This window comes from Terrapene carolina, unplaced genomic scaffold, assembly GCF_002925995.2.
Source record: "Terrapene carolina triunguis isolate 2854851 unplaced genomic scaffold, T_m_triunguis-2.0 Scaffold32922, whole genome shotgun sequence".
Taxonomy (NCBI): Eukaryota; Metazoa; Chordata; order Testudines; family Emydidae; genus Terrapene; species Terrapene triunguis.
The window spans coordinates 2,866,788-2,880,937 of NW_020697273.1; the positions used below are offsets into that span (position 1 = coordinate 2,866,788).

General features: G+C 44.7%; 1 protein-coding gene across 1 annotated transcript in view; it reads right to left on the minus strand.

Annotated features, from left to right (window-relative positions):
• Window positions 1-14,150, minus strand: part of LOC113409393 (gamma-aminobutyric acid receptor-associated protein-like 2) — a 30,204-nt gene that overhangs the window by 424 nt on the left and 15,630 nt on the right. Inside the window, exon 3 of the mRNA XM_026663245.2 lies at window positions 5,115-5,287. Coding sequence (XP_026519030.1) covers window positions 5,115-5,287 — 173 coding nt within the window. The remainder of the gene's footprint in view (window positions 1-5,114; window positions 5,288-14,150) is intronic.

Here is a 14,150-nt window from a genome sequence, read left to right on the forward strand (position 1 = left end):
CAGAGAGAGACAGCAGGCATCCACATCCCTTAGTCATCACCAATATTCCTGGTTGCTCCTGAGTCCAGATGTTCTAGCACTTGCATTCATAAAGAATTTCTGTGAATCTGCAAAATGCTTGGATTTTTACTGTTAAGTTTGTGGGTCTACACAAATGTGGATTTTAGTAGATGCTGTTTAAGGCCTAATGCACTGGTATGTTTCCAGTCTAGAAGTGTTGAAGCTGAAGTCTTGGGATGTCATCACTTTTAGTGGGATCAGAACCTCAATAGCCCACTTCTATTGTTGTAGCTGAAGCACCATCACCACCTATAATTAAGATTGTGTGAACATTTCTATTTATAACTCCCCTTCCCCATTACAGTGTTCAGTTCATAACCCGCTGGACTAATTTTCAAGGCCCAATCTCATCCAAAAATGAATTTATTCTGAAAGTTTGTGCAAAAAATATTTCAAATTCAACCACTTTAAATGAGAGGTTGGGGGAATGGACACCTTCCCTATGATAAAATAAAAAGGGACTAATCTGAGTACCTCTTGCTCCAAAATGTCTGTGGATAGCAAGTTTAAATTTGGCAGGAAACTAATCCTCATTGACAAGAAGGGCCTTTGAGTGTCCATGTGAAAATAAGTTTTGATTTGACCATGTGATGAAGGCTTTAGACTTGTTTTATGCAGTTCCAGTATTTTGGGAATACCAACATTCCAAACAAAGAAAGGTTGCACTCAGCATGCAAGTGTGGTTAACCTCACTGCATATGACGGAATTAATCTGCTAGAGGGTGCACTGAAGAAGGTAAGGCTTCTATTATTCTCTGCCTCATTCACTTCGGTGTAAGGTGTGCGATGATGTCTGTAGTAGTCATGTCTCATTAATTGTACAGTGAGGTAAGAGCATGCCCTACATGCCATTGTCCTAAGTGTGCACCTTGTATAGAACAGGCTGCTCCAGTGCTGTCTATCCAAATAGTTCCAGATGCTGCAACTTTGTGTTTAATGACATTTTGTAGGTGTTTGTTGAATATTAAGTGATCTTTAAAATTAAAAAAAAAGTCCTGTGACCTATTATGCTGCTTTATGATGTATAATGGCCTGAAAGATTTGTCAAAAAACAGGTTTTATTTCCTGTTTGTTGTTTAAATTGGACAGTCAGCTTTGTGCCCCTGCAGGCAGCCTGAGGCACTGTGAAATTGTGTTAGCACAAGAGATGAGTAGCTTGGGGGGGGAATGGATTTTCAGTGAAGCTGTTTGGCTGAGTGTGCGGGCCCTTACACTCACTTGACAGCATTTCTCTGTTTGGAGAGAACACTATGACTCCTGAATGCCACATCCCATCAATAACGTCTCAAGGAATGTTCTGTGCGACAATGGGCAGAACCTTGTTCATTTTAGTGGGAAGTAGAAAACAGGAAGGGGGAAATGGAGGACATGTGAGCCCCTGGCATCTGGTTAGTAGAACCAGCAGCTTCAACCACCTCTGTAATTGTCTAAAAATCAAAAAATGAGTTGAGGCGGCCAGTAACACATTCCAGTCTAATACTGCTGTGGGGAAACAGAACAGGGGGTCTTCTTTCCGATAACCAAAGTTCTGGGCCTACAGGCCCCAAAACACCTCCAACAAAAGACTGTCATGATGGTGACCTTTGTGCAGAATAGAGAAGGCCTGAAAGCCTGAACAGTACTGCACAACTCAATTCTCTGCCAAACCCCAGGCAAAAGGAGTAACAGAGGAGGGGAGAGGGAGAGGGAATTACAAAGTCTGTTGGAAACTAAAGAAACTGCTTTAGAAATATAATAACCGCAAGGCTTTAGAAATACAATAACCGCAAGGCTTTAGAAATATAATGTAAGTTGCTTGGTATTAAGAAATTGTCTTTGCAGAGAGTTAATCATCCTTGCTGCTATAACTATTTGCAACATTTTCCAATTCCAGCTATCTGCAAATTAACCAATGTTAGCTCTCCTTTAAGCGTCCCCTGGAAACCCCCCCTCAAACCCTCGCCAAAATCCCCCAGAAAATGACATATACCAAGTCTTAAGAAATGTACCCAAGCTAGGGCCGAGCACCACCCCTGCGGAAACCACCGAACGCCCCTCTACCCAAATTAACACCCACTTCTCGGAAAATTAAGAAAGAAGGTGGGGGGGGGGGGAGGACTGACCCCAGGGGAGGACTGACCCCAACCCCAGTTTCTTAGCTCATGATCAGCTCGTGATCAACCCATGCCCAGCTTGTGACTAACCCCCAATTTCTTAACTCATGACGTATTGTTTGTACCTTGCTTGTGGTTTAATGAAATAAAAGCCCGCCTGCGTGTAGGGCTCGGGGTGTTGGTCTCCGGACTACACCCCAGTGCACTGGTTTGTATGTCAATAAACTGGCCTCAGGCTTGAGTCTTTGAACTAAAATGACTGCGTGGGGGTCTTTGACCACGACACTGCTCATTTTAACTCTGCCCATCCTCCCAATAGTTTCGAAATGTTGACACTCAGAAAAAGAAAGAAAAGAAAAGAAGAATAGTGGAGGGAAAGGAAGAATGGGGAGGTAGTAGGGGTGCACACAAAGCCCCTGGCATGGGGGGAGAATTGGAACCCTGGCATGGGGGGAGATGTGAATAAGGGGATGTGATGGGATGTACCAGGCTCTGAGACCCCCTGCTGGAGGCCTCACAGCTCTACCGCACCCCGTCCCAAGAAAGAGCAGTAGAGGTGAGTCCTCCAGGCTGCAGAGAGAGACTGCAGGGAAGCAGCCAATCAGATCCCAGCAGACTCATATAAAAGGAGCTGCTGGACAGAGCAGAGCAGACCAGTTGCTAACTGGGGCCTGGTCTACACTACGGGATTAATTCGGATTTAGCAGCGTTAATCCGAATTAACCCTTCACCCGTCCACACTACAGAGCCAGTTAATTCGAATTAAAGGGCCCTTTAAATCGATTTCTGTACTCCACCTCGACGAACGGAGTAGAGCCTAAATCGATTTTGTTAATTCGAATTAGGGTTAGTGTGGCCGCACACCACCGAATTACTGTGTTTAAGTTAATGGGGTAGTGTGGCCGCACACCACCGAATTAATGTGGTTAAAAACCGAATTAAGGTGCTTAGTGTGGCCGCGCACAATCGAATTTATACAACCTGTTTCCCAAATTCGAATTATCTAAATTCGGATTAATCCTGTAGTGTAGACATACCCTGGAGCTAGGGAAGTAAGGATGATGCTGCTGGCTACAGGGACTCAAGAAAGACTTCATCCCTAAGGTAAGGGTGAAGATGCTGGGGCCATCACAGGGGGTGGGTTGCAGTGAGTCCTTTAAACAGAGGAGTAGCGGGGTGGCACAGAGGAAGCATGTGGGGAAACAGAGGAATACAAGGAGCCCCCTGCTATGTGCAATGAGCTCAACCTACAGAAGCAAGGAAGTGTCTGACCCTCTAGTTAAACCTTGTTTTTTGTTAATGTTTGGGCAAAAAGATGCCTTTGTTAAAGAGTCAACATTCCTGTCCATCTAGTTAACATGTAAAAGTTCACAACTCACATTTGAGATACACACCCAAAGAGGTGTTACTGCAATACCAGGAAGATCAGACTTGAGTAACCAAGCAGGAAGGAAAAAAAAAATCCCCTTTCAGGCCTCATACACAATAAAGCAGCAAAAGGGGGGACCCACAACATGCAATTTTTTAAAATCCTTTGCAGATTCTCTGAAGAGACCATTAAGGTTGCATGGTTTTAAGCATTCAAACATCAAGTAATGCCTTATCTCTGCCATTATTACATGCTGTTTCTCAAATAACGCAGTATAGCTTCTGCTACAACCTTTGGTGCCTATGTAGTGTCTGCTACTACAATGTATTGTTCTGTGTACACCAGCCAGCCAATAAAATTTATTTCTATATAAAATGCATAGTGAATAAGACAAGGGGCCATTCCCTTCATTCACTTTGCATCCTACAAGATTATAATTCAGTACTGTATTATTTAAGAAAGTAGGTGGCTATCTGATTAGTCATACATACCAGGGGGCAGATTTAAGGGTTGTTCCAAGAATCCTGACTATGGTATTCACTTTGGAGCATTTAATCATGCAACCTTAACATTCTCAATGGAACTTTGACTGTTGGTATCATGCTTGGTGCTGTGGAGAACATAGAGTAAGCACAGTACTTGCCCCAAAGAAATTATAGTCTAAGAGGATTTTAGTGACTCTCTCCGCTGGATACTAAAATGATTCCTGAACTCTTGCTGAAAGTTTAACTTTGTTAAACTTGCTTTCTTGGCAAGAAGTTCACCATCTATGTCTCAGACTCCTACATGGCATCTCAATAACCTTCCCCACCATCCTTCCCTGAGGCATGTCACAACTGAGTTGCTTTACAATCATCTTTTCTTCCAGCTTATTCTTATAAATAAGCTGGGGTTTTGTATTTTGCCAGCATTTAAATAAAATGAGAAAAATGAGAGCAATGATAGTAAAATAGCAAACCATTCTTCCTTTACTTCCTCAGTGAGCTGCTCCTCAGTATATCATATGGAGGAGTTAACACTAACATCATAGCAGAATGTGGTCCATCAGGCTTATGCAGTGGTGCAAGCAGAATTAATTTCTTACTGGTATGCTGCACTCATGGGAGGGACACAAAGGGGGAACATGTGACCTCCCCCACATGACTTTCTCCCCCCTTCCAGCTCGGGGCCCCTGCGCTCTCCCTGTCCCCTCCCCATGATCCATCCCACGTTACCTGGGGGGGGGGGAGGGGCTCTGTCCTCCTCCTACTGTACCAGAGACTTCTGAACCACAGGGCTCTCTGGAACTGCAGCAGCAAAAAGAGCAGAACGTGGGGCCACTCTTCCGGCGCAGTTGTACCACCCACAGCCCTGTCCTCTGATGGGGCTGCTGTACAGACCCCAGACAGGAGACATGGCTGCATGGAAGGGCTGGGGGTGGGGCTGGGGGGTGGTACAGCTGCGCCAGCGGAGCTGCTGGCATGGGGCCACCCGGTGGCCTCCTGTGTCTTTCTGGTATGGAGTACCAGTTATAAATATCTTACTGGTATGCACCACAGAGCTTATGTATCTTTAGTGAAATGCACACAAATTCCAGTCTAATGGCCTCTCACCTGGACTGTGGGACAGTCTTGTCTACAAAGAGGAATATCGCTTTCTCAGATGGCAGTTGAATCCTCTTCCTGATGATCCACATGAATTGGGCCACAGTGATGTCAGACGGAACCAGATACTTCCTCTTATCAATGTCAACAATCTGAGAGCCTGAGACCTTTTCCACAATGACCTATTAAAGCATAGATAGAAAGATGAGGCTTTTCTGGGCGGATCTAGACAGACTATTCTCTCTTGCTAGGACAGGCTTACAATGCTATGGGCAGGTGGATGTCAAACAGAAGGTGAAACGAATCCATCCATCCCTCTAGACAGCTCAAAAAACCCTGCTCAATGTGCAGCAGTCAAAAGAGAAAACAAAATGTTAGTATGCATAAGTAGGGCCCTACCAAATTCACAGTCCATTTTGGTCAGTTTCACAGTCATAGGATTTTAAAAATTGTAAAATTCATGATTTCAGCTATTTAAATCTGAAATTTCAGTGTTGTAATTGTAGGGGTCCTGACCCAAAAAGGAGTGGGGGGGGGCGCGCAAGGTTATTGTGTGTTTGGGAGAGGTGCAGAAGGGGGGGGTTGTGGTACTGCTACCCTTACTTCTGTGCTGCTGCTGGCGGCAGCACTGCCTTCAGAGCTGGAGAGTGGCGGCTGCTGGCCAGGAGCCCAGCTCTGAAGGCAGAGCTGCCGCCAGCAGCAGTGCAGAAGTAAGGATGGCATGGTATGATATTGCCACCCTTACTTCTGCATTGCTGTCTGCAAAGCTGGGCCCTCAGTCAGCAGCTGCCACTCTCTGGCTGCCCAGCTCTGAAGGCAGCAGTGCAGAAGTAAGGATAGCACGGTATGGTATTGCCACCCTTCTGTGCTGCTGCTGGCGGCACGCTGCCTTCAAAAAAGATAAAGCAAATACAGAGGATGTTCTGAGATGGGTGACAAAAATGAGGGAATGTGAAAAACCATCAGGACTATTCAGACAACGAGGGGATGTGATAAAGGTATATAAAATAGTGAATGGGCTAGAGCAGTGGCTCTCAACCATTCCAGACTATCGTACTCCTTTAAGGAGTCTGATTTGTCTTGCATACCCCAAGTTTCACCTCACTTAAAAACTACTTGCTTACAAAATCAGACAAAAAAATACAAAACTGTCAAGAACATAAGTGATCTCTCTTCTGCCATCCATCTCCACCCTCTGACAAACAGAGGCTAGGGACACCATTCCTTACCCATCCTGGCTAATAGCCATTAATGGACTTAACCTCCATGAATTTATCTAGTTCTCTTTTAAACCCTGTTAGTCCTAGCCTTCACAGCCTTCTCAGGCAAGGAGTTCCACAGGCTGACTGTGTGCTGTGTGAAGAACTACTTCCTTTTATTTGTTTTAAACCTGCTGCCCATTAATTTCATTTGGTGGCCCCTAGTTCTTATATTATGGGAACAAGTAAATCACTTTTCCTTATTCACTTTCTCCACACCACTCATGATTTTATATACCTCTATCATATGCCCCTTAGGGTATGTCTACACTACGGGATTAATCCGAATTTAGATAATTCGAATTTGGGAAACAGGTTGTATAAATTCGATTGTGCGCGGCCACACTAAGCACATTAATTCGGTTTTTAACCACATTAATTCGGTGGTGTGCGGCCACACTACCCCATTTATTTTAATCATATTAATTCGGTGGTGTGCGGCCACACTAACCCTAATTCGAATTAACAAAATCGATTTTGGCGCTACTCCGCTCGTCGAGGTGGAGTACAGAAATCGATTTAAAGCGCCCTTTAATTCGAACTAAATGGCTCTGTTGTGTGGACGGGTGAAGGGTTAATTCGAATTAACGCTGCTAAATCCGAATTAATCCCATAGTGTAGACCAGGCCTTAGTCTCCTCCTTTCCAAGCTGAAAAGTCCTAGCCTCTTTAATCTCTCCTCATATATGGGACCTGTTCCAAACCCCTATTCATTTTAGTTGCCCTTCTCTGAACCTTTTCTAATGCCAGTATCTTTTTTTTGAGATGCGGAGACCACATCTGTACGCAGTATTCAAGATGTGGGCATACCATTGATTTATATAAGGGCAATAAGATATTCTCCGTCTTATTCTCTATCCCTTGTTTAAATGATTCCTAACATCCTGTTTGCTTTTTTGACTGCCGCTGCACACTGCGTGGACGTCTTCAGAGAACTATCCATGATAACTCGAAGATCTCTTTCTTGATTAGTTGTAGCTAAATTAGCCCCCATCATATTGTATGTATGTAGGACTCATGAATGAAATTGTTTTTAATTGTTTACTTTATTAATGTAACTTCATAAGTAAAGTTTTATGAATGAAACAATATTCATTCATAAAACCAGTTACCCCAATAACTGGCTAATTAACAGTTAAGATGCTTGTTAAGAGCCATAGCTGTTCAGTCAGCTGCCTTTGTAAGTTTCACTATCAATCCAATTCCTGCTTAAATCACTGAGACTTGCACTGTTTCAGTATTGTAATTTCTGTTCACCATTTATTACACTTGCCTACAGTGTAACTTCTGTTCACTGTTTGCCATATTGTAATTCAAACCCCATTTTAAAACACTTACTCCATTTTGTAAGGGCTTGCTGCAACCTTCATTTTTGCAAACCCTGCTGTAATCTTATTAGTTTAGTTTAAATGTGTGAATGAGGTATGTATGGATGATGGAATCAAGCTCCAGCCCCAGCCTGTCCTGATTAAATAGAGTTCAAACACCAATGGCTGAAGATGCAGACAAGAGCCCTAACAAAGTAAAAAGAATCCACCCTAAAAAGAAAAGGTACAATAGAAGGAAGATCAAAGCCCGGTCCGAGGCTGAAAGTCATGTCTGCAATTGACGGGTGATCAATCACCAAACCCAGAGGCAGCTTGACACAGCAAGACCTATAGACTCTGGATTCAAACTAAAGCCTACAAAAAGGATGGGTGAGATGGAAAACTTTGGAGGAGGGTAACATTCTGCTGCCAACATGGAAGGGCATCGGTGCATGCCCAACAGAGACCCAGCTCGTCCTTGTGCCCGGCTTTCCTGGCCAGTTAGCCGCCACAAGCTACGAACCCAAGCTGCAAACTCAAGCCACAGACTCAAGCAGGACTGGTAACTATGCAGCAGCTGCAGAACATCTGATGGATGTGTGTGTGTGTGTGTAAATGTGTGTGTGTGTGTGTATAGGTATTCGGTATAATGTGTGTGTATAAGGATTAAGATATTATTTATTGGTCATAAATCAAATTATCATAATAAATGTGGCATCTTTATCTTGTCCCCTTTAATAAGATCCTGCTAGTTTTTATTGGTATAACATGTATAGCTGAGGTTATTTTTTCTAATGTGCATTACTGTACATTTATCCACATTAAATTTCATTTGCCATTTTGTTGCCCAATCACTTAGTTTTGTGACATCTTTTTTGAAGTTCTTCACAGTCTGCTTTAGTCTTAACTATCTTGAGCAGTTTAGTATCATCTGCAAACTTTGCCACCTCACTGTTTACCCCTTTCTCCGGGTCATTTATGAATAAGTTGAACAGGATTGGTCCTAGGACTGACCCTTGGGGAACACCACTAGTTACCCCTCTCCGTTCTGAAAATGTACCATTTATTCCTACCCTTTGTTCCCTGTCTTTTAACCAGTTCTCAATCCATGAAAGGATCTTCCCTCTTATCCCATGACAACTTAATTTACGTAAGAGCCTTTGGTGTGGGACCTTGTCAAAGGCTTTCTGGAAATCTAAGTACACTATGTCCACTGGATCCCCCTTGTCCACATGTTTGTTGACCCCTTCAAAGAACTCTAATAGATTAGTAAGACATAATTTCCCTTTACAGAAACTATGTTGACTTTTGCCCAACAATTTATGTTCTGTGTCTGACAATTTTATTCTTTACTATTGTTTCAACTAATTTGCCCGGTACTGACGTTAGTCTGTAATTGCCGGGATCACCTCTAGAGCCCTTTTTAAATATTGGCGTTACATTAGCTATCTTCCAGTCATTGGGTACAGAAGCTGATTTAAAGGACAGGTTACAAACCATAGTTAATAGTTCTGCAATTTCACATTTTTGAGTTCTTTCAGAACTCTTGGGTGAATGCCATCTGGTCCCTGTGACTTGTTACTGTTAAGTTTATCAATTAATTCCAAAACCTCCTCTAGTGACACTTCAATCTGTGACAATTCCTCAAATTTGTCACCTACAAAGGACGGCTCGGGTTTGGGATACTCCTTAACATCCTCAGCCGTGAAGACCGAAGCAAAGAATTCATTTAGTTTCTCCGCAATGACTTTATCGTCTTTAAGTGCTCCTTTTGTATCTTGATCGTCCTGGGTTCCCACTGGTTGTTTAGCAGGCTTCCTGCTTCTGATGTACTTAAACATTTTGTTATTACCTTTTGAGTTTTTGGCTAGCTGTTCTTCACTCATTTTTTGGCTTTTCTTATTACATTTTTACACTTAATTTGGCAGTGTTTAAGCTCCTTTCTATTTACCCCACTAGGATCTGACTTCCACTTTTTAAAAGATGCCTTTTTATCTCTCACTGCTTCTTTTACATGGTCGTTAAGCCACCATGGCTCTTTTTTAGTTCTTTTACTGTGTTTTTTTAATTTGGGGTATACATTTAAGTTGGGCCTCTATTATGGTGTCTTTGAAAAGTGTCCATGCAGCTTGCAAGGATTTCACTCTAGTCACTGTACCTTTTAATTTCTTGCATGGTGTCCAGTATCAGAGGGTAGCCGTGTTAGTCTTTAAGGTGCCACCGGACTTCTTGTTGTTTTTGTGGATACAGACTAACAGATGTATTTGGGCATAAGCTTTTGTGGGTGAAAAACCTCACTTCTTCAGATGCAGACTGAAACCTACTTTCGTTGTCTCCGACTCAAAGAATATTTTCAACACACCACTGAACAGTGCACTGACCCACAGGAACCCTCCTACCAACACTACAAGAAGAAGAACTCCTGACGGTCAAAATGACAGACTGGACCTCTACATAGAGTGCTTCCGCAGACATGCACAGGCTAAAATTGTGAACAAACAGCATCACTTGCCCCATTAACCTCAGCCATACAGAACGCAATGCCATCCACAGCCTCAGAAATAACTCTGACATTATAATCAAAGGGGCTGACAAAGGAGGTGCTGTAGTCATAATGAACAGGTTGGATTATGAACAAATGCATCTGAAGAAGTGAGGTTTTTTACCCACGAAAGCTTATGCCCAAATAAATCTGTCCGTCTTTAAGGTGCCACCGGACTCCTTGTTGTTTTAATTTGTTTAACTAACCTCCTAATTTTTTTGCATAGTTCCCCTTTCTGAAATTAAATGCCACAGAGTTGGGCTGTTGAGGTGTTCTTCCCACCACAGGAATGTTAAATGTTATTATATTATGGTCACTATTTCCAAGCAGCCATGTTATAGTTACCTCTTGGACCAGATCCTGTGCTCCATTCAGGACTAAATGGAGAACTGCCTCTCCCCTTGTGGGTTCCTGTACCAGCTGCTCCAAGAAGCAGTCATTTAAAGTATCGAGAAATTTTGTCTCTGCATATCGTCCTGAGCTGACATGTACCCAGTCATATGGGGATAATTGAAATCCGCCACTATTATTGAGGTCTTAATTTTCATAGCCTCTCTAATCTCCCTTAGCATTTCATCATCACTATCACTGTCCTGGTCAGGTGGTCGATAATAGATCCCTACTGTTATATTCTTATTAGAGCATGGAATTACTATCCATAGCGATTCTATGGAACATGTGGATTCATTTAAGATTTTTACTTCATTTGATTCTACATTTTTCTTTCACATATAATGTCACATCCCCTCCCCCCGGCACGACCTGTTCTGTCCTTCCGATATATTTTGTACCTCGGAATGATTGTGTCCCATTGATTGCTCTCAGTCCACCAGGTTTCTGTGATGCCTATTATATCAATATACTCCTTTATCACAAGGCACTCTAGTTCACCCATCTTATTATTAGACGACTTCTAGCATTTGTGTACAAGCACTTTAAAAACTTGTCACTGTTTATTTGTCTGCCCTTTTCTGATGTGTTAGATTCTTTTTTATGTGAATGTTTGTTTATCATCTGATCTGGCCCTTACATTATCCTCCTCCATCCTCTGCTCCTGACTATAACCTGGAGATTCTCTATCATTAGACTCTCCCCTAAGAGAAGTCTCTGTCCGATCCACGTGCTACTCTGCAGCAATCGGCTTTCCCCCATCTCTTAGTTTAAAAACTGTTCTGCAACCACTTTAATGTTAAGTGCCAGCAGTCTGGATCCACTTTGGTTTAGGTGGAGCCCATCCTTCCTGTACAGGCTTCCCCTATTCCAAAAGTTTCCCCAGTTCGTAATAAAACTAAACCAGGGGCAGGCAAACTTTTTGGCCTGAGGGCCATATCGGGTTTCCAAAATTGAATGGAGGGCCGGTTAGGGGAGGCTGTGCCTCCCCAAACAGCCAGGCGTGGCCCAGCCCCTGACCCCTATCTGACCCCCACCCCGCTTCTCACCCCCTGACAGTCCCCCGGGACTCCTACCCATCCACCCCCCCGTTCCCTGTCCCCTGACTGCTCCCAGACCCCCTGCCCCTGACTGCCCCCCGCCATCCCATCCAACGCCCCCCTCCTTCCTGACTGCCCCCCTGAGACCCCTGCCCCATTCAACCCCCCCTGTTCCCTGCCCTCTGACAGCCCCGCCCCCTGACCACCACCCTGAACTCCCCTGCCCTCTTACCGCGCTGCCTGGAGCACCGGTGGCTGGCAGCGCTACAGCCGCGCCGCCCAGAGCACCGGCTCAGGCTGCGGCTCTGCACCTGCACTACCCGGCCACCCAGAGCATTGTGCTGTCGGCGTTGCGCACTGAGGCTGCGGGGGAGGGGGAGCAGCAGGGGAGGGGCCGGGGGCTAGCCTCCTGGCCAGGAGCTCAGGGGCCGGGCAGGAGGGTCCCACGGGCCAGATGTGGCCCGCGTGCCGTAGTTTGCTCACCCCGATCTAAACCCCCTCCTCTCTACAGCATCGTCTCATCCACGCATTGAGACTCTGAAGCTCTGCCTGCCTGTCTACCTGGCCCTGCACGTGGAACTGGAAGCATTTCTGAGAATGCTACCATAAAAGTCCTGGATTTCAGTCTCTTTCCTAGAAGCCTAAATTTGGCCTCCAGGACGTCTCTCCTACCCTTCCCTATGTCATTGGTACCTACATGTACCACGACCACTGGCTCCACAACCTTCGCACCAGGCAGGCAAGTCACCATACAGTTCTCCCGGTCATCACAAACCCAGCTATCTATGTTTCTAATAATCGAATGTCCCATTACTAACACCTGCCTTTTCCTAATGACTGGAGTGCCCTCCCCCGGAGAGGTAACCTCAGTGTGAGAGGATACCCCATTATCATGTGGAAGGAGGGTCCCAACTATGGGAAGGTTTCCCTCTGCTCCCATTGACTGCTCTCCTTTCCTGAGCCTTTCATCCTCCTTAACAGCGCAGGGGCTGTCTGATCGGAGGTGGGATAAAGCTACAGTGTCCTGGAAAGCCTCATCAACATACCTCTCTGCCTCCCTTAGCTCCTTCAGTTCTGCCACCCTGGCCTCCAAAGCCTGTACGTGGTCTCTGAGAGCCAGGAGCTCCTTGCACCAAATGCGCACACATGCCACCCGCTCACAGGGCAGGTAATCATACATGCCTCACTGAGTGCAACAAACAGGATAGCCCCCACTCTGCTGCTGGGCTTCTGCCTGCATTTTCTCCTACAGCTACCTAGGTTAATGACAAGGTTTTTGTTTAAATCAAGAAGTTTAGTTTAAAGATTTTAAAGAATAGCAAGTGTACCTCGCCCCCTTCCTAACTCCCTCTCAAAACTCCGTTAGCAGCCCCTGGTCGCTTGCTCGCAGCTTTATAAAGCCCTGACCTTCCTGATAGCCCCACCCCCTGACTAAGGCTCAGCCAATGAACAGAGGCTTCTAGATGTCAAACCTTGTTTAGAAGCTCACAGCTTCCAACACATTCTTACTGAAAAACTGCTGACTCATTTTTACCATATAATTATAAAATCAACTGGAATATAAATATTGTACTTACATTTCAGTGTATAGAGCAATATACAGACAATAACTTGTATATGAAATTTTAGTTTGCACTGACTTTGCTAGTGCTTTTGATGTAGCCTGTTGTAAAACTAGGCAAATATCTAGAGGAACTGATGTACCCTCAGAGGTACGCGTACTCCTGGTTGAGAACCACTAGGCTAGAGAAAATAAAGCTCTTTCCCCTATGGGCATGTCTTTCCATAATTGTCTACTAAGGGGTTTCTTGTACCTTCTGAAGTATGTGGCACTGGTCACTGTCAGGGACAGGATATGGGTCTAGACCACTGCTAGACCCTTACTTTCCTCTTACTCAGTAAGCACAGGCCTCCAAGGGTGTATTGAACATACAATCATGAGTTCAGTGATGTAGTTACTCCCTGGAGCCAAAGGTCACAGCATAAGTAAGGGTGTATGCTGAGAAAGTTCTTGCAATTTGATAAAACTCCTTTACACCCTACCACTGATATCCTCTGCAACCTTAGCCTGACCTTTTATCCTAATGCCTAATTTGTTTTGGAAAAGACTGAGGTGCTAGTGATACATAAGGAAGATGGGACTAAGCAAAGGCTGGCTTCAAGCCTGTAAACTATATCTGTGCTTCTATCTTGTTATAATGTAAGGCTGAAGCAGTCTACAAGAATTATTTTGAGGACATTCTATGGCCTGTGTTAGGCAGGAGATAAGACTAGATCACAGAATCATATGACTGGACCTCAAGAGGTCACCTAATCCAGTCCCCTGTACTCATGGCAGGACTAAGTATTATCTAGACCAGGGGTCGGCAACCTATGGCACACAAGCCGATTTTGAGTGGCACGCTGCCTGCCCGGTGAGAGGAGGAGGAGGAGGGGCCGGAAGAAGCGGGGGAGGAGGGAAGCTTGGCTGCCGCAGGACCAAGCTTCTGCCTCCTGCCCCCGCAGGGG